The sequence below is a fragment of the Bison bison genome, unplaced genomic scaffold (genome assembly GCF_000754665.1).
Source record: "Bison bison bison isolate TAMUID 2011002044 unplaced genomic scaffold, Bison_UMD1.0 scf7180017864048, whole genome shotgun sequence".
NCBI classification, from domain to species: domain Eukaryota; kingdom Metazoa; phylum Chordata; class Mammalia; order Artiodactyla; family Bovidae; genus Bison; species Bison bison.
The window spans coordinates 7,068,248-7,091,391 of NW_011494620.1; the positions used below are offsets into that span (position 1 = coordinate 7,068,248).

General features: G+C 42.4%; 2 protein-coding genes across 11 annotated transcripts in view; one reads left to right on the forward strand and one right to left on the reverse strand.

The window, feature by feature from the left end:
* The window catches only part of RCBTB1 (regulator of chromosome condensation (RCC1) and BTB (POZ) domain containing protein 1), a 62,049-nt gene extending 49,829 nt beyond the window's left edge, over positions 1-12,220 (forward strand). For 6 of the 9 annotated variants that reach the window (XM_010835690.1, XM_010835689.1, XM_010835684.1 and 3 more), the window contains exons 12-13: positions 2,415-2,545; positions 9,953-12,220. In XM_010835690.1, the coding sequence (XP_010833992.1) occupies positions 2,415-2,545; positions 9,953-10,093 (272 nt within the window). In that variant the 3' untranslated portion in view covers positions 10,094-12,220. Of the gene's footprint in view, positions 1-2,414; positions 2,546-2,758; positions 4,011-9,952 lie in introns of those variants that run through there. The other 3 variants (XR_824909.1, XM_010835688.1, XM_010835692.1) reach the window with 3 other exon arrangements.
* Positions 12,221-20,174: 7,954 nt separating this feature from the next.
* Positions 20,175-23,144, reverse strand: part of PHF11 (PHD finger protein 11) — a 34,525-nt gene continuing 31,555 nt past the window's right edge. Inside the window, exons 10-11 of one of the 2 annotated variants that reach the window (XM_010835707.1) lie at positions 22,846-22,917; positions 20,175-20,913 (exon numbers count right to left, since the gene is read on the reverse strand). In XM_010835707.1, the coding sequence (XP_010834009.1) occupies positions 20,774-20,913; positions 22,846-22,917 (212 nt within the window). In that variant the 3' untranslated portion in view covers positions 20,175-20,773. The remainder of the gene's footprint in view (positions 20,914-22,845; positions 22,918-23,144) is intronic. The other variant, XM_010835706.1, reaches the window with a different exon arrangement.

Sequence of the window (23,144 nt, forward strand, 5' to 3'; positions counted from 1 at the left end):
ATCTTTCAGGATTTGGAATAGCTCAACTGGAATTCCATCACCTCCACTAGCTTTGTTCATAGTGATGCTTTCTAAGGCCCACTTGACTTCACATTCCAGGATGTCTGGCTCTAGGTCAGTGATCACACCATCGAGATTATCTGGGTCGTGAAGATCTTTTTTGTACAGTTCTTCTGTGTATTCTTGCCATCTCTTCTTAGTATCTTCTGCTTCTGTTAGGTCCATACCATTTCTGTCCTTTATTGAGCCCATCTTTGCATGAAATGTTCCTTTGGTATCTCTGAGTTTCTTGAAGAGATCCCTAGTGTTTCCCATTCTGTTGTTTTCCTCTATTTCTTTGCATTGATCGCTGAAGAAGGCTTTCTTATCTCTTCTTGCTATTCTTTGGAACTCTGCATTCAGATGTTTGTATCTTTCCTTTTCTCCTTTGCTTTTCACTTCTCTTCTTTTCACAGCTATTTGTAAGGCCTCCCCAGACAACCATTTTGCTTTTTTGCATTTCTTTTCCATGGGGATGGTCTTGCTCCCTGTCTCCTGTACAATGTCACGAACCTCATTCCATAGCTCATCAGGCACTCTATCTATCAGATCTAGGCCCTTAAATCTATTTGTCACTTCCACTGTATAATCATAAGGGATTTGATTTAGGTCATACTTGAATGGTCTAGTGGTTTTCCCTAGTTTCTTCAATTTAAGTCTGAATTTGGCAATAAGGAGTTCATGGTCTGAGCCACAGTCAGCTCCTGGTCTCGTTTTTGTTGACTGTATAGAGCTTCTCCATCTTTGGCTGCAAAGAATATAATCAATCTGATTTCAATGTAGACCATCTGGTGATGTCCATGTGTAGAGTCTTCTCTTGTGTTGTTGGAAGAGGGTGTTTGTTATGACCAGCACGTTTTCTTGGCAAAACTCTATTAGTCTTTGCCCTGCTTGATTCCATATTCCAAGGCCAATACTCCAGGTGTTTCTTGACTTCCTACTTTTGCATTCCAGTCCCCTATAATGAAAAGGACATCTTTTTTGGGTGCTAGTTCTAAAAGGTCTTGTAGGTCTTCATAGAACCGTTAAACTTCAGCTTCTTCAGCATTACTGGTTGGGGCATAGACTTGGATTACTGTGATATTGAATGGTTTGCCTTGGAAACGAACAGAGATCATTCTGTCGTTTTTGAGATTGCATCCAAGTACTGCATTTCAGACTCTTTTGTTGACCATGATGGCCACTCCATTTCTTCTGAGGGATTCCTGCCCGCAGTAGGAGATATAATGGTCATCTGAGTTAAATTCACCCATTCTAGTCCATTTCAGTTCGCTGATTCCTAGAATGTTGACACTCTTGCCATCTCTTGTTTGACCACTTCCAATTTGCCTTGATTCATGGACCTGACATTCCAGGTTCCTATGCAATATTGCTCTTTAAAGCATCGGACCTTGCTTCTATCACCAGTCACATCCACAGCTGGGTATTCTTTTTGCTTTGGCTCCATCCCTTCATTCTTTCTGGAGTTATTTCTCCACTGATCTCCAGTAGCATATTGGGCACCTACTGACCTGGGGAGTTCCTGTTTCAGTATCCTATCATTTTGCCTTTTCATACTGTTCATGGGGTTCTCAAGGCAAGAATACTGAAGTGGTTTGCCATTACATACAGGATGGATAAACAACATCCTACTGTACAGCACGCGGAACCATATTCGATGTCCTGGGATAAATCATAATGGAAAAGAATGTAAAAGAGAATATGTTGTTCAGTCATCAAGTCGTGTCAGATTGTTTACAACCCCATGGACTGCAGCATGCCAAGCTTCCCTGTCCCTCACAGGGAATATGTATTTGTCTCATGATATGCTCCGGGAGATGGTGATGGACAGGGAAGCCTGGCATGCTGCAGTCCATGAGGTCGTGAAGAGGCAGACACAACTGAGCAACTGAGTAACAGCATGGTAGAGTATATAAGTGGATAACGAGTCGCTTTGCTGTGCAGCAGAAATTAACACAACATTGTAAGTCAACTGTACTTCAATTAAAAAAAAATTCAGAAAGTATATATAAATATCACAGTTACTAATTATGGACACAGTTAATTTATGACTGTGGTCTTATTTTACTCTTTTAATCTTCAGGTGTAAGTTGCTAATGAATTAAGCGTATCATTTTGGAAACACGGGACAATTCTATTTTTTCCTCTTCCTTTGTACTACAGAAGAAATTGTATAAATGGAGTATAGGAGAGCTGTGTTTGGGAGGTGGGGAAGGGACGAACTTTGAAAGAATTTATTTAGTAAGATTGAGAGTACTGTTCCCTAAGAAGCTCCTGCTGACTTATCTGTATAACTCTCTTCACCAAAAGGAAATGTCTGTAGATGGTTGGAAACTATTATGAGCTCCATTAAGCATCCCATACTTTACTTTCAGGTCTTCTGGACTTGGCGACATCCTACTGCGAAAACAGGCTGAAGAAACTTTGTCAGCATATCATCAAGCGAGGAATCACCGTGGAGAACGCCTTCTCGCTGTTCTCCGCTGCGGTCAGATACGACGCAGAGGTAACGTAAACCAGCGCACGCAAACACGCCGCCCATAACTCCCCGGGGGCACCTTCCCGCCTTTTTTTCTCATGGGACAAGGAACATGATGAGTGACTTCACTTCTGTTTAGGGAATCACTGAATGGACTGACCCCTAAAAAAATGAAATCTGGCTTGCTTTATTCTCTGTTCACAGCTTCAAAAATGGTTGTTTCTCCTGTTTCTACCTAAGATAGGAAACTGGAGTCCCAGCAGCCCCACTGCATGTTGGAATATAAAGAGCCACATCTCATGGGACTAGCAGACGGCATGTGATATTTCAAGTATTTCTCCAGGCGAGCGTAATACATTTTTTCTCAGGACCCACTGTGCTTTTGCCCCACTGTTGCCCTGTCATAAGCCAGGGCTGCCCTGTGATTTATCCCTGTGTTTGCTCTGAAGTTCTGTCATCATCTAATTGTCACTCACGGTTATTCATGGATGAAGAGCCTGCTCTGGACTCCTTTTTGTTTGGTGGTTTTTTATACGGGATTGATTCATGGATCTCTGGAGAGTCCCTGAGTGAATGGGCTTTGGGAGCCTGCAGTTCTTTGTGTGCATTTTCTGGAAGTGAAGAGCCATAGTACCATCAGAATGTCAGCTCCCTCTGCGCAGGAGCTGTATCCCGTTCATCTTGTGTGCCTTGTGCCCAGCACATGGGTGGCCAGTTTTTGAACTGAGTGAACACGGAAAGGATGCATTAAGGATAATTAGGGAACTGAAGGCTGAGATGGTTGGTTTCATGTCTTCATGGAGAATAAAAGTCAAAGAGCAGTAGCTTTGGTTGAGGTGTCTAGCTAAGGTTTGCACCCGAAATGACACAGTCAGTCTTTCATTTTATCATCGTGTGATCAGGGAGATCACCTGGTGTCAGAGAATTTACCAGACTCATGCAAAGATCTGCAGCTGCGGCCTTGGAGATGTGTTGGAGGACAGACTGCATCTTTGCTGCATTTGGGGATCAAAATGGACCATTATGTCTTGGGTTTTCAAAATGCATCCTATTTTTATTTCAGATTATATTATGATTATAAATATTTGATGAGGTCAGATATAGCTGATTTTCTCTGTGGCCTTTTCAACAGATGGGATGATGATCAAAGTAAATCATTTCTAATAGGAAATGGATGTCTAGTTTTTTTCCTACCCTTTCTTTGTCATCATGAACATCTCTATTAGCAATGCTGTTTCTTCAGATTTTATTTCCTCCCAGTGATACAATTTTAAATTGGTCCATGACTTTTCACTTCATTTGGCAATTGACTTTGAACCTTCTGTGTCTCTCCATACTCCTTCTCAGTGCTCATGAGGTCTGTGTTCTTGGGATAAGGAGCTTGCTGACCAAAACCAGTCAGGACCACCTGTACTGTGCTGCCGTGCTTCCGTTGTGTCCGATTCTGTGCGACGCCATGGACTGTAGCCCCAGGCTCCTCTGTCCATGGGATTCTCCAGGCAAGAATACTGGAGTGGGTTGCCATGCCCTCCTCCAGGAGATCTTCCCCACCCAAGGATCCAACCCGAGTATCTTTTGTCTAACCTGCATTAGCAGGCAGATTCTTCACCACTAGCGCCACCTGGGAGCCAGGACCACTGGGGCAGCAACTCGACTCTCGTTGCTGGAAAGTTCTTTCTCACCTTCAGCTAAAATCTACCCCAGAAAGTTTATGGAAGATGCTTTATGCCTACCCAGGCCAGGTCATTTCCTTCACTGGTTTTCACTTTTCTGATATAAAGTACATTAGAAGCTGTCCCTTGTTTGAGACCACAAACGTGCGTCACCAGAGTCTGTCCCATTGCGGGCGTGTAGTTGGCACTCAGAAGTACATGCTGAGTTAAGTGAACGAATGAATGTATTTGAAACATGTCACCATAAAGTTGTACTTTAAAAAAAATTGTTAAACAATAACTCATAATCCTGTAAATTTTATGTATTCAATGTAGAGAAATTAGAAAATAGAAGGCAAAAAGCCTTCTTTTTAGGTTGAATTATTTTTTATTCTGTTGGGAGTTATATAATTGACTAATGTACCTTTACGTTTTATTACCTTAATACTGTAGAATGTAGAAATACATACATTTAGAATATAAAAATGAAGCCCACTTACTATATCTGTTAGTTGATTGGAAGCTGCTGCTAAGGCAGATTGGAAATTAGCTGCAAAATCTGTTATTTTCAGTGATTCAGCTTAGGGACCCTATGTGACTTTTCTTTCATTCTGTGAAAATGGGAGGGTGGAGACTCCCTGCCTCTCATATTTCTTCTTTTTTCTATAAAAATTACTGTGGTTCCTCCATGCTTCCTTTTGACAAGAGAATTTTGAAGCAAATGTACATATGTTAAAAGAACAAAAATATATTGACTCAATAGTTGTGAAGATTTTTGAAAGTAAGCTAATTGTTGTGGAACCCTTATATTATAGATGCATTGTCAAATTTTCTGCAAATTTTTAAAAAGTAAAGAAGGACTTAGAGAAAGAAGACTTACATATTCCTATAGTACAAACCTGAATGAGTGTTGATATCAGGGGAGAAAATGTGTATAAAACATTGTCTCGTGATAGTCCTGATCATGTTTTAGGTATAAACATTTTGAAATGCTTCTATTTATACTGTTTCTTTTCAGGAAATTTTTGTTTTCTGTGTCTGGTTGAACATTAGAAGAAACAGTTGGGGAGTTTTTTGTTTGTTTGTTTAATCAGATTAGAGAACTTTCCAGAAAATACTACTTTCTGAGCAGCTATGTCTTAAAATTTTGCTTTTGGTGGGTAGAAATAAATATGAGCCAAGAATCTAATTACAGAATTGATTTGGGGACATGATTTTTTTAAAACTTAGTGCTAATGCCAGATGGTCAGCATTTACTTCTTTTCTTAGGTTAATTAAACATTTTTTGTGATCAGTAGACTACAGAATATTTTTTGAGTGTATGTTCAGTCACTCAATCATGTCCGACTCTTTGTGACCTCATGGACTGCAGCTTGCCAGCCTTCCCTGTCCTTCACTATCTCTCAGACTTCGCTCAAACTCTTGTCCATCGAGTCGGTGATGCCATCCAGCCATCTCATCCTCTGTCGTCCCCTTCTCCTCCTGCCCTCAGTCTTTCCCAGCATCAGGGTCTCCTCCAATGAGTTGGCTCTTCGCATCAGATGCCCAAAGTATTGGAGCTTCAGCATCAGTCCTTCCAGTGAATATTCAGAGTTGATTTTCTTTAGGATTGACTGGTTTGATCTCCTTGCAGTCCAAGAGACTCTCAAGAGTCTTCTCCAACACCACAGTTCCAAAGCATCAATTCTTTGGCCCTCAGCCTTCTTTATGGTCCAACTTGCACATCCATACATGACTACTGGCAAAACCGTAGCTTTGACTCTACAGACCTTTGTCAGCAAAGTGATGTCTCTGCTTTTTAAAAATTTTTTCCAATATGGTGAGACACTGAAATACTTTCTAAAAAAGAAAATCAAAACCCACTTTGATATGGAATGTTTTTGTACTTGATGTACAGTTGATCCTTGAACAGTGCAGGGGTTAAAGGTGTATAATTTACAGTCGACCCTCCGTGTATGTGGTTTGTCCAAATCCCTGGAGTCAGTCAACCTTGGATCCTGTAGTGCAGTTAGTATGTGCTGTTGAAAAATATCACCCTGGCAGAGTAGTCCTTCTGCAAAATGTCTTAGCACTCATGTATTTTAGCCTTGGGCTGTTAACACTGAATAATAACTCCACTGAAAGCTGCAACATCATTTTAAAATGTGGGTTTTAAGACTGTCGATCTTCCATGTTTTGTTACTAAAGAAAATCTGTGGAAAGAAAAACCAAGTTATTTTCAGAGTGTGTACAGTGATTGGAATAATGCGATGTTTAAAGATTGAGAATGAATTTATAAATGTAGATCTTCCTTCCTAATTAGAACAAATCTGCTATTTGATCTGCTTCAGAATCGCTTTATAATAATTCCACCACAGACAGTCATAAACATGGACTTTGCTTTCTGAAACACCAAGACTGCCATATTATGAGATTCCTTGAATTTACACCCTTGCCCACTTTCATATTCCATAGGCTTGAGAAGGTGCTTAGGAACTTTTCTTACCTCCTGGCCAAATACTCCTTGTCCTTCTTAGAATTTTTTTTTTTTTAAGTCCAGCAGTCCTATTATAGTTGACTTATTAGTTGGGTAAGAGTTGCATTTTTTCCCCTAGGTAATTGAAGATCTGATCATTTGCATATTGAGCTGAACAAATCATGTAGGTTCTTATACTATTTAAGAGTTCTCAGAAGGGCATTTTTCTAATTTTTCTAATTCACATATCACCATTAGCAGCACACGGGCTCAGGTTGCTGATTGAATCTGCTTGACTGTGCAGCTCTCTGGTTCATGGAAGTGAACATGCAGATTTTAATTCCTCTGTTCAAGTGCGTTCAGCGCTTCCTTTTCCGAAGATCTGCCTTAACCACAGTTTAATTAGTTATTTAGACAACTCAGATTTAGATTACTTTCAGTATTCTTTGGAGAAGGCAGTGGCACCCCACTCCAGTACTCTTGCCTGGAAAATCCTATGGACGGAGGAACCTGGTGGGCTGCAGTCCATGGGGTCGCTAGGAGTCAGACACGACTGAGCGACTTCACTTTCACTTTTCACTTTCATGCATTGGAGAAGGAAATGGCAACCCACTCCAGTGTTCTTGCCTGAAGAATCCCAGGGATGGGGAAGCCTGGTGGGCTGCCATCTATGGGGTCGCACAGAGTCGGACATGATTGAAGCGACTTAGCAGCAGTGGCTGTATTCTTTAGTTAGCCTTTCGGTGTTTGAAACTATTAAACATTTGTTGAATGCGGTTGACCCTTGATCAACGTGGGTTTGAACTGCATGGGTCTACTTATACATGGATATTTTTCAATAGTAAATACTACAGTACTGTTAGATCTGTGGTTGGCTGAATCTGCAAATATGGAGGGCCAACTATAAATTATACTTGGGTTAACCCCCATGTCGTTCAAGGATCAACTGCACTGAGAAATCTCACCAAACTAAATGGAGGGGAAGACAAAGCAATTTGATAAAACTATTTTCATAGAGTTGTGAACTGACAATTTAGAAGCCCCATTTGTATACCTGGGGCTTCCCTGGTGGCTCAGATGGTAAAGAATGCCTGCATTGTGGGGGGCCCAGGTGTGATCCCTGGGTCTGGAAGATCCCTTGGAGAAGGGATTGGCTACCCACTCCAGTATTCTGGCCTGGAGAATTCCATGCACAGAGGAGCCTGGTGGGCTACAGTTCATGAGGTTGCAAAGAGCTAGACATAACTGAGCAACTAACACTTTTCACTTTGTATGCCTGTGCTATATAAAAAAGTTCTTAACAGTTTATATCCCAGGTAATCTATACAATTAATAAACTGAATAAACTGGCTTTTTCATTATACTACAAATATCTTTAATTCCAAATTAGCAGATACAGGAGTGGTTAAGTTTGTGTTTTTTTTGACTTTTTATTTTGTATGGGGTAATAGTAGAAGGGAGTGGCAGAGGATGACATGGTTAGATGGCATCACCGACTCAGTGGATGTGAATTTGAGCAAACTCCAGGAGATATGAAGAACAGAATAGCCTAGCGTGCTGCAGTTCATGGGGTTGCAGAGAGTTGGACACAACTTAGTGACTGAACAGCAACAACAAATAGCCGAGTAACAAGAGATGCTGTGATGGTTTCAGGCGGACAGTGACGGGACTCAGCCATACGTGCACACGTATCCATCTCCCCCAAACTCCCCTCCATCCAGGCTGAGAAGTGGTATGGTTTTGCAGTGTCAGAATTTAATTTCACCTTTGAACTTGAAATTGTATAATTAAAATGTAAATACCTAAAGATCCATATCTGATACATGACATGGTTTGAAGGACTTTTTATGCTGTGACTGGGTCCTTCTTTCTCAGATATATGTAGATAATAAACTAGTTATGTATTTTTGATAAATTAAAATGTGACTTTCATCTTTCTATGGGATGTAATTTAGTCCCTAGAGCTGTTTATTAACCATTGAGTTATAATACCAGGAGTAGTGCTTTTTCCTGAATAACAATTTGAGAGAGAATGTTTTATGTTGTAGGGCATTCAGCTGTCCATTTAGCTCACCAGGAGTCTCTTACTTCAAAACAAAACAAAACAAAGCCATGGATCCAGAGACTGCGCTAACAATCTAAATGTGTTTTCAATTATCTGAGAATAGAACTCTGGCAGCAGCTGGCTGAGAGACTTCAGATGTGGTTTCTCTCTTCCTGGTTATATGACTGGAGAGGGTGCTTCTTTCAGCAAGGGACAGAGAGACTCGTAGAATGAGGAAGCATTTGTTTGCAGGGGTCTGAAAGGGGCATTTCTGTGTGGAAAACAGCCCTTCCCCACCCTGCCTGATATTCTCATTTGGTGGGAGCTGGGATGCAGGAAGCCAAGACCCTACAGTTTAACTGTTGTTGGGATCCTGGTCTGGTAGAACCCTGAATATTGACCTTGAGTATTGCTGGCCAGGTTACAGAAAGCGAGCTGTCAGACTTCACCTTTGTGCACGTTCCAGGTTACCTAGTTGATGTAATAAATGTATGTTCCAACGTTTGAAGGAACAAGGTCACAGTAGCATTTTGCTGGGGTGAAAGCATGTCTTAGCACAGGCACAAGTTGGCTCTTAAACTCTCAGTTTGCCACTTGTGTGTGAGACTTGCGCTGTGAATGTTGGTAGCTGGTGACCCTTCTCCTCTGATTGACCATCTGAGAAATTAGTGTGGTGGGAATTATAGTGTATTACTCCTTGTGGCTTTAAAAATGAAGACATTTTTATATAGGAGAGCATGAAAGTGATTTTAAGGTCTTTGGAATTTTTATTTAATTTTTTTTAATTGTTTTTTTAGAATTTTTATTTTTAATGTGTCACTTTAGGTTGATCATTTCATCATTTTTCTGTTTCTGAAAAGTCTTTTCTTCCCTTGAACCAAATGACCCACATCTTAATGCTTTTCCCTGATGCTTGAATGTAGTAAAACATATTATATGGACTTAAGTTGCTTTCAACTTTTTAAAACCATGTCTTCGAGTGACTGGATTATGTGATAATTGTGAAGAAACTGCAGCCCTACATCCCACAACTGTGTGTGTGTTTTGAAGAGTCAGACCTGAGTAAGGGAACCATTGCTTTTACTGTGTGATGAGAAAATAGTTGGTATTTTTTCTGCCTTGTACCTGTGGTCATGTGTTTGCCTAGTATGAGGTTTCTGGCCTCAAATCTCTTCTAGGGGAGGGTGAGAGCTTTGGGGTGAGGGATCTGGAGAGAAGGAATTCAATCAAAGTTAATTAAAAAAAGGCCTCTTCTTGTTTTTATTTTTGTTGTGTGTGTCCAGGATTTAGAAGAATTCTGCTTTAAGTTTTGCATCAATCATTTGACAGAAGTCACACAGACTGCAGCATTTTGGCAAATGGATGGCCCTCTCCTAAAGGAATTCATTGCTAAAGCCAGTAAATGTGGAGCCTTTAAGAACTGAAGCCCAAGACTGCTGGGTTTTGTGTGAGTGCTCTGGGGCTGGTGAAGGCGTGTCGTTTGTGCTCTATGAGGGATGTAATCCTGCAGGTAAAAAATAACAAACCATCACATGTCTTGCTCACATTGGGATACAGTTCTCTGTGTAGGGATATGTGAAGAGTGCACGGCTCTTCCTGAACCCATTTTAAACTATTTCCAGATGTGTGTATTTTGAATGTGACCTTAACATTTGGCTGGGACATTGTAAAGGGGTGAAAGTTTTGCTGGTTGGTTGTTTTTTTGTTTCTGTTTGTTTTTGATTAGAGGAACTTCTAAAGTTGGAAGTGGACGTTTGTGGCAACTCTCCTGGCTCATGTATCGGCAGCCCTTTTGCTCCCAGGAGTTGGGATAGTGCACGAATTGTGAGAGGCGTAGAGGCCCCCCCGCCCCCCAGAATGAAAGGTGCTGACTTGGGACTTGGCTGAGAGCTGCATTAGTTACCAGGTCTGTGGCCTCACTTTGAAGGGATAGTTAAGATCGTTTGAGGTTTTGTTTGTGTTTTTGCATCATTGATGACTTTTTTTAACTTCAAAATGATATTCAATTTAATATAAACCTATTGAAATGGTAATTACACAAAGACGAATTTCTCAGTTAGTCAGGGTTTCTCTTAAGGCTTAAGTACATGCAAGAGTAGTAATGTAGAACTATCTATGAAAAATTAATAATGGAAGAAACTTCACTTGGGTGAAGGTGAATATTTTATAAATCAGAGTCTCCACTTCTAACAGTGTTTTATTAAGGTTAAATTTGAGAACCCAAATTTAAATGCCCCCACCTGTTCCCCTATAAATGCTAATTATGTAAGAGGATAATAGTGATATATTCCTCATTCTCTTGCTTCCTAAATCATGGTTGCTGAATCATCAGATTTGCTATGTCTGACTCAAATAAGTAGTTCTTAAACCCAAGTTTCTTACAGGACTTAACAGAGTTTGTTTTGATTGGTTTTTATCTGTGCCAAATACCACCATACATTTTGCTTATTTGAAATTTCACCAGCTTTCACATTTGACTTTCCTTTTGGTCGTGTTAGGTATAATATTTAGCACAACTTGACTTTGAAGAAGGATCTGAATTAGGGGCGGGTGGTCTGGTTATGAAACGTGGCTCTGGGAGTAAGAGTGTTCAGTGTGTGTCTTTGCAGCTTGCTTCACGTGTCTGTGGAGCTTGCTTGGAGAGCAAGCCTTTGTTTTTCTCTCTGGCCAACAGACTCATTTCTCTCTGTGGAAGCTCCCCTGGTGAACTGTTTGCTGTTTGGAAGGTCTCCCATCTGAATGGAGACTAGATACATTTTCAGACTCAAATGAACAAGAGGGTGAAGAGATGCTGCAGCTACTGTTTTTAGCAAAGTTTCTGTGTGTGTTGGCGGGGGAGGGCCCAAAGATGGGAATTCATTGATGGGGGCAATAAACACAAGCCCAGAAATCCCAGCCCCCTTTCCTTGACCGTGTTGCAACTGATCAAAGCCCAGTGAGTTACTACATTAGGATTATTACTGCAGCATGATAGAATTTTCTTACTAGGTCGAGAAATGTACATTAATTTGATTATTAGCCATGATGGGTAGTATTTATAACAGTCACTCTCATAGGTTATCCGGGCAAAGCAAGAACTTCAGTGTGTTTACTATTGCTCTTACTTGAAAAAAACACTTTAACAAAAGCACAAATTAACGTAGTATATCCATTTCCATAGATAGTTCATTCATTCAACAAATATTTGCCGAGTTCCTAATAGGTGAAGAACCACTTCTCAGATTACTGAGTTATTTGTATGAGTATGTATTCAGTGAAGAGAACAGGAAAAAGTCCTTCAGAAAGTACTTGTGTGTATGTGTTTTTTTTTTAATTATGCTCTCTTATTTTTCTACCTGGTTTTGTTAATCACGTCAGGAGATAAAAACTATTCTTTGAGTTGTTTTCTTCATCAGACATAATTATGAAAGCCGAAATATTTGTATTTCTTAAAATAGCCCTAAAATATACTCTTGAACTTCTTACTGGAACATTTGATACTCTAGTTATACAGGTTGTATTTATGCAGTGTTTAGAGTGACATGTTAATAAATAAAGCAGTCTGTTAAAATGGGCATCTAGAGTTATCTTTTCCCTCTCAAAAATCAATAATATGCAGCCTTAAAAAGGAAAGAAATTCTGACACATGCTGCCACTTGGATGAACTTTGAGGGTGTTATGCTCAGTGAAATAAGCCAGTCACAAAATGACAAGCCCTTTATGATCCCACTTACATGAGATCCCTCGAGCAGTCAAGGTAGATGGTTGTTGCCAGGAGCTGGGGGAAGGGGTCCGAGGGGTGATTACATAATAGGTTCAGAGTTTCAGTTTCGTAAGATAAAAAGTGTCCTGTGCGCAGATGGTACACAACAATGTGAATGACTTAATGCTGCTGAACTTAACCATGGTTAATACGGTAATGTGTATTTTGCAATGAAAAATTTTAAAAAAAGCAGTACTCTGATTCTTGGATATTAGGCTAAAAGCAGGTACCACTGTGAGCATTTCCCTGGTGGCTCAAAGGGTAAAGCATCTGCCTGCAGTGCGGGAGACCCGGGTTCGATCCCTGGGTCAGGAACATCCCCTGGAGAAGGAAATGGCAACCCACTCCAGTATTCTTGCCTGGAGAATCCCCATGGACAGAGGAATCTGGTCGGGCTACAGTCCCTGGGGTCGCAAAGAGTCGGACACGACTGAGTGACTTTCAACTTCACCACGAGCATGCTGTGTCTCAGCTATGCCCCAACCCCAGAAAATAGGCTCTAGCTTTATTCCTGCTGAAAGACACTACAGTTGAGCCATCACAGCAAAAAAATATTAATATATCCGGATCCTTTGGGGGACTAATAAATGAGGGGTGAGACATAGTCCCTGTCCTCAAGGAATGTGAAAATTGTTAGGAGAGAAGAGCGAGATTTAGGAGTAAACACCGTAACATTTAGAAACAGCTTCTCGTAAGTCATTGAGAAGAAACCCCGTCAGGTTAGTGTGAGAAGTACTCGTTCTGAAGGCCCTGTTGGTGCGGCACGGGGGCACACACACTGTCCTTTTAGCCCATTTCCAAAACAGGTGAGCGGCCCAAGCAACGGCTTAGAGGTGGGGGCTAACACGCCTTTCAGAACGTTACCGTAAGCAAGCTCGTTTGGTCAGAATGGAAAAAATAATCCAGGGCTCCTCAGGCAGCAGTGTTGGCAAGGGGAGGCCGTGTGGACACGTGTGGTGTTTGTGTGTGTGTGACGTGGATGAGAACAGTTATTTCCCACGATGCCAGGCCCTGTGCTTCACAAATATTTTGTTTTTGTTTTCTGGCTGCACTGAGTCTTCGTTGCTGTTCGAGGGCTTTCTCTAGTTGCGGCACTCGGGAGCCTGTTACTCTTAGGTGCGGTTGCACGGGCTCTCATCGCAGTGGCGTCTCTTGTTGCAGAGCCCGGGCTCCAGGCGTGCGGGCTTAGCAGTTGGGACACTGGCTTAGCCTGGCGTGTGGAATCTTCCCTGGCCGGGGATCGAACCTGTGTCCCCTGAACTGGCTGCTGCTGCTGCTGCTAAGTCGCTTCAGTTGTGTCCGACTCCATGCGACCCCATAGACGGCAGCCCACCAGGCTCCCCCGTCCCTGGGATTCTCCAGGCAAGAACCCTGGAGTGGGTTGCCATTTCCTCCTCCAATGTGTGAAAGTGAAGTCACTCAGTCGTGTCCGACTCTTAGCGACCCCATGGACTGCAGCCTACTAGGCTCCTCCATCCATGGGATTTTCCAGGCAAGAGTACTGGAGTGGGATGCCATTGCCTTACAGGAGGCAGATTCTTATCCAACGCACTACCAGAGAAGGCCCCTATGTTTTCTTTTTTAATGCCCACATTTTTGTACCATAGACTAGGCAGAATTAGGCTGAGATTAAATAATTTTTTCAGCAGTAAGCGACTGCAGAAGTACAAACCCAGGTTCTGTTTTCACTTGTCCAACATTTGCCACCTGATGGCTGCCTCGTTCTTGTTGCTCTGTTGTGCTGAGTTACCACTGTGAGTGACCAGTGAAATCTGAAAGTAAAGTGGAGGCCAGAGGGTTTTTTAGAAATAAACGTCATGACATGAGAACTGTTCCTCAGATAAGCTTTGCTGTAGGACGTAAGATCGGGGAGGCAAGCTGAAGTTACAGCAGCATCTAGACGGGGGCAAATCTTTCTTCAGCAGGTCTAAGGTGGAGCCTTGGCTTTTTTATTCAGGTATAGTTGATTTATTTATTTATTTATTTTTTCCAGTTTCAATGGATTTTTTTTTTTTCCAGTTTCAATGGATTTTTTTTTTCCAGTTTCAATGGATTTTTTTTTTCCAGTTTCAATGGATTTTTTTTTTCCAGTAGTTGATTTATAAGATTACTTTTAGATATACAGCATATTGATTCAACATTTTTATAGCTTATACTCCATTTATAGCTATTATAAAATCTTGGCTATATTGTGGTACAGTGTATCCTAATAGCTTATTCATTATAAAACATAATAGTTTGTAGCCCTTAATCCCCTAATGCTGTGTTGTGTCCAGCCCCTTCCCTCACCCGACTTGTAACCTCTAGTTTGTTCTCTGTACTTGTGAGTCTCTTTTCTGTTATAGTCACTAGTTTGTTTTAATTTTTAGGTCTCACATGTAACTGAAAACATACAGCATCCGTCTTTTTCTCTGACTGATCTCACTTAGCGTAATACCCCCCAAGTCCATCCACGTTGTTGCAAATGTCAGAATTTCCTTCTTTTTGATGGCTGACTAGGACACACCCACACCCCACATCTTCATCTGTTCATCTGTTGACGAACACTTAGGTTTCTTCCATATCGTGGCTAGTGTAAATAATGCTGCTGTGAATACTGGGGCATTGAACCCGGGCCATGGCAGTGAAAGCCCAAGTCCTAAGCACTGGATCACCAGGGAACTCCCCTACTTATGGTCTTTTTGAGGATAGCCATTCTGACAGGTGTGAGGTGATACCTCATGATACTTTTTGCATTTCCCTGATGAGTTAGCAGTGTTGAGCATCTTTTCATGCGCCTGTTGGCCATCTATCTCTATGTCCTTTTTAAAGAAATGTCCCTTTTGGTCTTCTATTTCAATCAAGTTGGGTTTTTTTTTTTTTATGTTGAATTATATGCGTCATTTACATGTTTTGTATATTAACCCTTTATCACTCATATCATTTGTAAATATTTTCTCCCATTCAGTAGGTTCTTTTTGTTCTGTAGATGGTTAATGTGTCTAGACTGCTGTGTCTAGATCAGTGTTTCCTTATAGATTTCCTGTCTGGATAATCTGTCCATTGATGTAATTGGGCTGTTAAAGTTCTCCACTATTATTGAGTTGCTGTCAATTTTTCCCTTTATGTCTGTTAATATTTGCTTTATAAATTTAGGTGGTCCCGTGTTGGGTGTCTGTATATTTCCATTGTTATATCTTCTTTGATCCCATGATTGTTATGTAATGTCCTTCTTTACCTCTTTAACAATCTTTGTTTTAAAATCTATTTTGTCTGGTACAGTATTGTTTTTTGATTTCCACTTGCATGGAATGCCTCTCCTTCTTTTAACTTTGTCTCCGTGTGTCTTTAGATCTGAAGTGACTCTCTTGTAGGAAGCATGTTTTTATATCCATTCAGCTAGTCTCTGTCTTTTGATGAGAGCATTTAATCCATTTACATTTGTAATTATTGGTATGTTTGCAATTATTGCCGTTCATTAATTGTTTTGTAGTTCTATTTGTAGACTGTTTTTGTATTTATTTTTGTTTTTTTTTCCCCTTCTTTTGTTCTCTTTCCCTTGTGATTTGATGATTATTTTTAGTTTATGTTTGAATTTCTTTCTCTGTTACTGTTTTTTGGGGTTTTCGTTTATGGGTACCATGAGGTTTTTGTATAGCTGCTGCTGCTGCTAAGTCGCTTCAGTTGTGTCTGACTCTGTACAACCCCATAGATGGCAGCTCGCCGAGCTCCCCGTTCCTGGGATTCTCTAGGCAAGAACACTGGAGTGGGTTGCCATTTTCTTCTCCAATGCATGAAAGTGAAAAGTGAAAGGGAAGTTGCTCAGTCGTGCCCGACTCTTAGCGACCTCATGGACTGCAGCCCACCAGGCTCCTCCACCCATGGGATTTTCCAGGCAAGAGTACTGGAGTGGGGTGCCATCGCCTTCTCCTTTTCTATAAGCAGTCTATGTATATGTATATGGGATTATTTTAAATTGTTGATCTCTTAATTTCAGATGCATTTTAACAGCCCTACAGTTGTACTCTCCTCCCCTCATGATGACTGTTTTTGACATATATTTTGGATCTGTTTGTCTTGTCCGTCCCTTCTTTTTGTAGGCATAAATGATTTTTACTGTTACTTTTGTCTTTTCTGGAGAAGGGCATGGCAACCCACTCCAGTATTCCTGCCTGGAGAATCCCAGGGACAGAGGAGCCCGGCGGGCTACAGTCCACGTGATCACAAAGAGACAGGACTGAGCAGCTAACACTAACGCTTTCACTTTTTGTCTTTTATCCTTCCTGCTAACTTTGTTCATGAATGATTTACTGTCTTTGCTGTATGTTTGCCGTTATCAGTGAGTTTTTTCCTTTTATAATGTTGGTGTTTCTAGTTGTGTGGCCTTTTCTTTTCCACTAAAAAGTTTCCTCCAGCATTTGTTGTAAAGTTGGTTTGGTGGCACTGAACATTTTTAGCTTTTGCTAGTCTGTGAGACTTTGGATTTTCATCAGATCTGAACGAGAGCCATGTCAAGAGGAGTATTCTTGGTTGTAGGCTTTTCCCTCTCATCTCTTTAAATACGATCATGCTACTCCCTTCTGGTCTGCGGAGTTTCTGCTGAAAAGTCAGCTGATGTCCTTATGGGAGTTTCCTTATAAGTAACTTGTTGTTCCCTGTTGCTTTTAATATTCTCTCTTTATCTTCTGTTTTTGCCATTGTAATTACAGTATGTGTGGTCCTCTTTGGGGTGATCCTGTTTGGGACTCTGTGCTTCCTGGACTTGGATGACTGTTTTCTTTCCCAGGTTAGGCAAGTCTTTAGCTTCTGTGTCTTCAGGTGTATTCTCGGGCCCTTTCTCTCTTCTCCTTCTGGATTCTCTATAATATGAATGTTAGTGTGATTGTTACTGTCTCAGTGATCTCAACTGCCCTCTTTCCATTCTTCTTTTCTGTTCAGTGGCAGTGATTCATTCCCACTACTGTCTTCAGCCCATGGACCTGTCCATCTGTATCATCTTAGCCTGCCATTGATTCCTTCTAGTGTGTTTTCATTTCAGTTATTGTATTCGTCATCTTTTGGTGGTTCTTTATGTTTTCTCTTTTTTAAGAACTTCTGATTTCTCACTGTTCATTTATTCTTATTCTCAGTTCTTTAGTCATCTTTATGATCATGACTTGGAACTCTGCCTCTGCTTCACTCTAGGATTGTATCTTTCATCTGGGATGAAGTGTTCCTCTGTCACCTCATTTTATTTAACTTACTGTGTTTATTTTGTTTATTTCTGTGTATTGGGGAGGTTGGTTATGTTTCCTGACTTTGGAGAAGTGGCTTTTGGTAGGGGGTGCCCTTCTGTGTGGGTCTTTCTGCTGTGGCAGGCTGACCACTGAGGGCTGTCTGGAAGGTGTGGCTGGCCTCTGGTCTGATGGGTTGCCAGGCCCTGCCTTGTACAGAGGCAGCTGACCACTGGTTGGCAGGTGGATCACGAGGCTGTGGAACTCTGCGAGGCTCGCCCAGGGGCTGGTGCTGGCTCATTGGAACCAGGAATTGGGTCCAGGAGATTCTGGAGCTGGTCCTGCCCCCTGGTGGCTGAAGCCAGGTCCTGGAATCTTGCTTCAGGGCCCTGGGGTCCCAGAACTGGTGTCAGACCCCTGGTGGGTATGGTCAGTTCCTGACACAGCTGGCTACAGGGTCTGGGGTGTCTTTTTTTTTTTTTTTTAAACCTGTGCTGGGTCTTAGTTGCGGCATGAAGGATCTTAGTTGTGGCATGCGAACTCTTAATTGTACCATGCAAACTCTACTTCTCTGACCAGGGATTGAATCCAGGTCCCCTGTATTTGGAGTGTGGAGTCTTAGCCACTGGACCACCTGGGAAGTCCTGGGTCGGGGTGTCTTGAAATTGGGTTTATCTCCTGGTGGGCGGGGCTTGGGCCCATCTGGCCCAGGGACTGGTACTGGCCTGCTGGGGGGTGGGCTGTGGTTGTCCTGAGGTGGGTGAGGCTGGTCCCCAGGCTGGAGCAGGCTCACTGGTGAGTGGGCTGGGGCTCCGGGGAGTCTGGGGCTGATGTCTGCCCACTGGTGGACAGAGCTGGGTCCCAGGGTGATCAGGTCTGCTGTCTCTGCACCGGGGCCTGGCCCTGTGGCAGGCAGGGCTGTGTCCGGGGTGGCTCTGGGCTCGGGGGTCTTAAGGCGGCAGGTCTGCTGGTGTGTGGGGCTCTGTCTGAGGTATACCAGTTGTTCTGCCTGAGGTATACCAGTTGCTGCTGCTGTTTAGTCGCTGTATCCAACTCTTGCAACTCCATGGATTATAGCCCGCCAGGCTCCTCTGACTGTGGAGTTCTCGAGGCAAGAATACTGGTGTGGGTTGCCATGCCCTCCTCCAGGGAATCCTCTCGACCCAAGGATTAAACCCACATCTCCTGCATTGGCAGGTGGATTCTTCACCACTACGCCACCTGGGAAGGCCAAGGTCTCCCAGTACTGGTACCTGTAGGCTAGTGAGCAGGGGCACGGCTCTTACTGAGGCTAAAGCTAGAGGATTCCAGAATGGTGTTGGCCACTGGTCTACCAGCAGTGTCCACGTGGTAGAATGAGCTCCCAGAAACGCCGGTTCTGTGTTCCAGGTGAGCTCCAGTCGCCTCCCAGCTCTCAGGGAGACACTTCACGATGAGCAGGCAGGTCTGTCCCAGGCTCTTTTCAAATTCCTGCTTGTGCCCTGGAGCATGAGTTCCTGTGTGCAGCCTTTAAGAGTGAAGTCTCCGTTTCCCCCTGCCCCCTGGTACTCCCAAAGGCAAGCCCCACTGACCTCCAAAGCCGAATGTCCCAGAGGCTCAGACCCATTGTTCCTTGGAGAGAACCTCTCTGTGGGTCACTCACCCCCAAGTGTTGGTCTTGACTATATTGTGTGTTTGCACCACCACGTATCTGGTCATGGTTCTTTCTTTTTATCTTTAGTTGTAGAAAAGACCGTTAGGTACCTTCGGTCTCTTTGATCCATAGCAATACATAGTTGTGTGTGTGTGCGTGTGTTCACTCAGTCTCTCTGATCCATAGTAGTTCTTGGTGTGTGTGTGCACACATGCTCAGTCGTGTCCGATTCTTTGTGACCCCAGGGATTGTGCCCTCCAGGCTCCTCTGTCCATGGAACTTCCCAGGCAAGAATACTGGAGTGGATTGCGACTTCCTTCTCCAGGGGGTCTTCCAGTCCAGGGATCCAACCCACATCTCTCGTTTCTCCGCCATTGGCAGGCAGATTCTTTACCACTGTACCAGCTGGGCAGCAAGTTGTAATTTTGGTATGCCTGTGAGGTGAGGTGAGCTCAAGAGTCTTTCTACTCTGCCACCTTGTAATCTAAAGTATGTATACATACATATATATTTTTTTGGCTTCTGTAGTTTGTCCTCTGATGATTCTGATGTGTAGCCAAATTTGGACACCACTAAGATTTTGCCCCCGGTTATTAGTGACTTGGGCTGGGGTTGCCACTACAGCAGGGATGGACATGTTCTTCACTTACGTCCTGCTCTTCAACAGGTATTTTTTGAGTGTATTATGTGCCAGATGGGACTCGGATCAAACTCATGCTGAAATGTAGCGCTGCTGTGGATCAGATAGTGTGGTAAAAAGGTAGAAACGTGAATGTGAAGTTTTCAGAGGTCAGACATGAAGAGGACATAACATCTGAACTGTATATTGTTAGGTTGAGAAAAACCTCCAGAGAGGCCGGTTTTAAATGTTTATTTTGAAGATGATATTGTACTCACGTGGTGACTGTGGATGAAGAGAAATTTCAAAAGCAGACAGGTTTGGTAATGTATAATATAAAAATTTATTATATCAAAGAGGCATTATGGACTGGAACTAGTCTCAAAAGATAAAAACAGTTTATCCATTTAACGTTTACTGAGCATGCTAGCTGCTGGAAACGTGACAGGGAGAAAAACAGGAATGGGAGTTTCTGCCCATAGGCTGCTCACACACCAGCGGTCTGATGTGCGATACAGTGGCTTACACCGAGAAGAGACGTGAGCAGAAAGGACGATCTCGGTGAAGACCTCACAGCAGAACGTGCAGAGGCCCTGGGGCAGGAGGACCTGGCGTCCACTTGGCTCACCGGAGTGGGGGAGGGGAGGAGGCCACTAAAAGATTTTTAAGAGCCATGGGAAGCATGGTCTAATTTACTCAAGTAGACTCTGAGGAATATCTTACTAGTGGGAGAGAGGTAGAAGATGACAGTAAGGAGGGGGAGGCAGATGTACCCATCAGCAAGAACAGGTAAGAGCAGGCAAGGACCAGAGACTCCCCGGGGGCCTGGTGCTGAAGGTGTGTGGCTTTCACAGGCCGGTCTCCAGCTTCACCCTGTTTGCAACTGTGCTCGATTCCTGGCTTAGGAAATGGTGCTTCTTAAGAAGACAGGGAAGAATCTGAAGTGGAACTTGACTGAAGCCCAGAGCACAAGGTTTGTTTTAAGTCCTGGAGTAGCTCAATCTCTTCCTTCAGCTGCCGTCGCCTCTCTTCAGATTGATGAATTTGATTTTCTATCGCTGTGAGAAGGAAAGTATTCAGGTTACTCAGTGCTTCTGCACATCATGTACTGCTTCTGGCCGCTTCTGAAAGTGCTCAGTGCACAGCCCTGTGCCCCAATGAAAAGGGCCCAGTGTCTTGTGAGTTTTCATGCCTTTGCTTCCTCTTCTAGTTCAGGATCGAATTCTAGTATTTATCACACTTAAGGCGGGTCCATAATTCTTGAAAATTTTGTATACAATTAGAAAAGGTAGCTTCTGTATATCTTTGAGGACTTGAAAGCAGCAACTGTATAACCTTCATGCTGCACATTATCCATTTATTGGGAGAGGATGTGGTTAGACTACCGAAGGTAAGGCAGATCTTTCAGACAAATGCATCCTAGTTTTAATGTTACATAAAAGCTTCTGGCTTTATTTAGAAATAGGAGTGCTTTTATTGTGGCAACTTAGAAGCTACTTTAGTTAGGCTTTATGAATTTATAATACTACTCAATGGCAATGTCATTTTTTTAAAACGTGAAAATGGAAGAATATTAAAATATATACATACATAATCTTTTCTTAGAGTATCTGTATATCTGTAGTTAACTTTCTGGAACATTGGAAAGGCTGAATTAAGCATGAGAGTTACCCCTTGGAGCGTCAGAAGTTAAATCTTCTAAGTTGGTTCTCATGCAATTCCAAATAGTGTCTCCTCCTAACAGTGTCTCTTCCTGGTGCTCACACCCCACAAACAATACACTGTACTGCTCCCAACTGACTCACCTGGGTGCTGACATGTGCTAAACATGTCACTTTAATACGAAAGAAAAATAAACACAAACGAAAGTCAAAATACAAAATAAAGCAGTGCTTTCAAAAAAAAAAAAGGTACTCCCATTAGAAGTATGCAGACAGTCTCAAGAGACTGGTAAAAAAAAAAAAAAAAAAACACCATTGTTGGTAAATTAAAAACAACATTTTCCTGCCGATTATAAATGTAACACAAAATTCAAACAGAAATGTGTATTATGAAAACAAAAATGAGAAAGGCTTGTGCATACTGAGGGAGGAGTATGAACTAATATTTTCTTCACAGGGAAAGTATTTTAATATGTTTGCTGAAAAGACAAATACATCTCCGGAAAAGAACAGAGTATAGGCCATTGTTTGTTTTCAGCTTCAGGGGGAGCCCTCTGCCCCAAACCCTGTGCCCTCCGCGCCTGCCTGGGATGTGCAGGGCACAGCCTGGCCAGCTGTGTGTGGCAGCCTTGGTGGGGAAGTCAGGCAAGACCCATCAGTGTGGAAACTTAGCCTCTTTCAAAGGCATCTGAAACAGTGGTGAAAGGACCACTGCTCAGTGTTTTATGGGAAAATTATGTCTCTGTTTCCAGCAGGTTTTTTCAAAAATTTCTTGGCGGTTCTTTTTTGATGAACTTTAGAATCACAACTTTCCCTCTCCCCCATTAGATTTGAAGATTAATGTTGGCAGAATTGAAATGTATACACATCACACCAAGTGAGAGGGAGACGGTGGCCTCATGATTGATATCACAGCCTCACCCACTCCTGCTGGTGTTCAAACATGGTGCCCAAATACTTCATTCTGCGGTCAATTTTTTTTTGTTGTTTCTACTTTTTTAAATGAGTTTTTTTCTGATTAGGAAAGTATTTTGTGTCTGTATTAAATGTGGAAAATACAGTGAGCACTAAGACAAAAGAAGTTACTGTAATCCAGCCACTTACGGGTACCTGCTGTTTCCATCATGTGCGGTTCTTCTGTGCACGTGTGTCTCTGTGTATATGTGTGTTCCTTCTGGGTGAGGGCTGATGTTTGTAATGGGCTTTTTAATTGAATGAAACTGAATTGAACATTCTTCCAGAATAGGACTTTCATCACCTGACTAGTGTTATATTATTTTCAGTATGGAAGTATTTATGAACTCTGCTGCTCAGTTATAACTCACATACCTGCTTGAAAGTTTACAAGTGTGTCTTCAAACAATCTACAGTCAAAAAGTGAAGTCCCGATTTCTTCATAGTCTGGAGAGAGAAAAACATTTTCAGTTTTAGATAGACAGAAACACCTCACAGAGTAACCCCAAATAAGGAGCAGCACACAGAGCGGGCACCCCTTGCAGCCTGCAGCAGCAGCCTCCCCAGGGAACTTGCTGGAAATGCAAACTCCTAGCACCTTCACTGGATCAAAAAGGAGCCACCGTGTTAACAAGCCCCCCAGGTGGTCCTAAGGGGCATGCTCAAGTTCACAT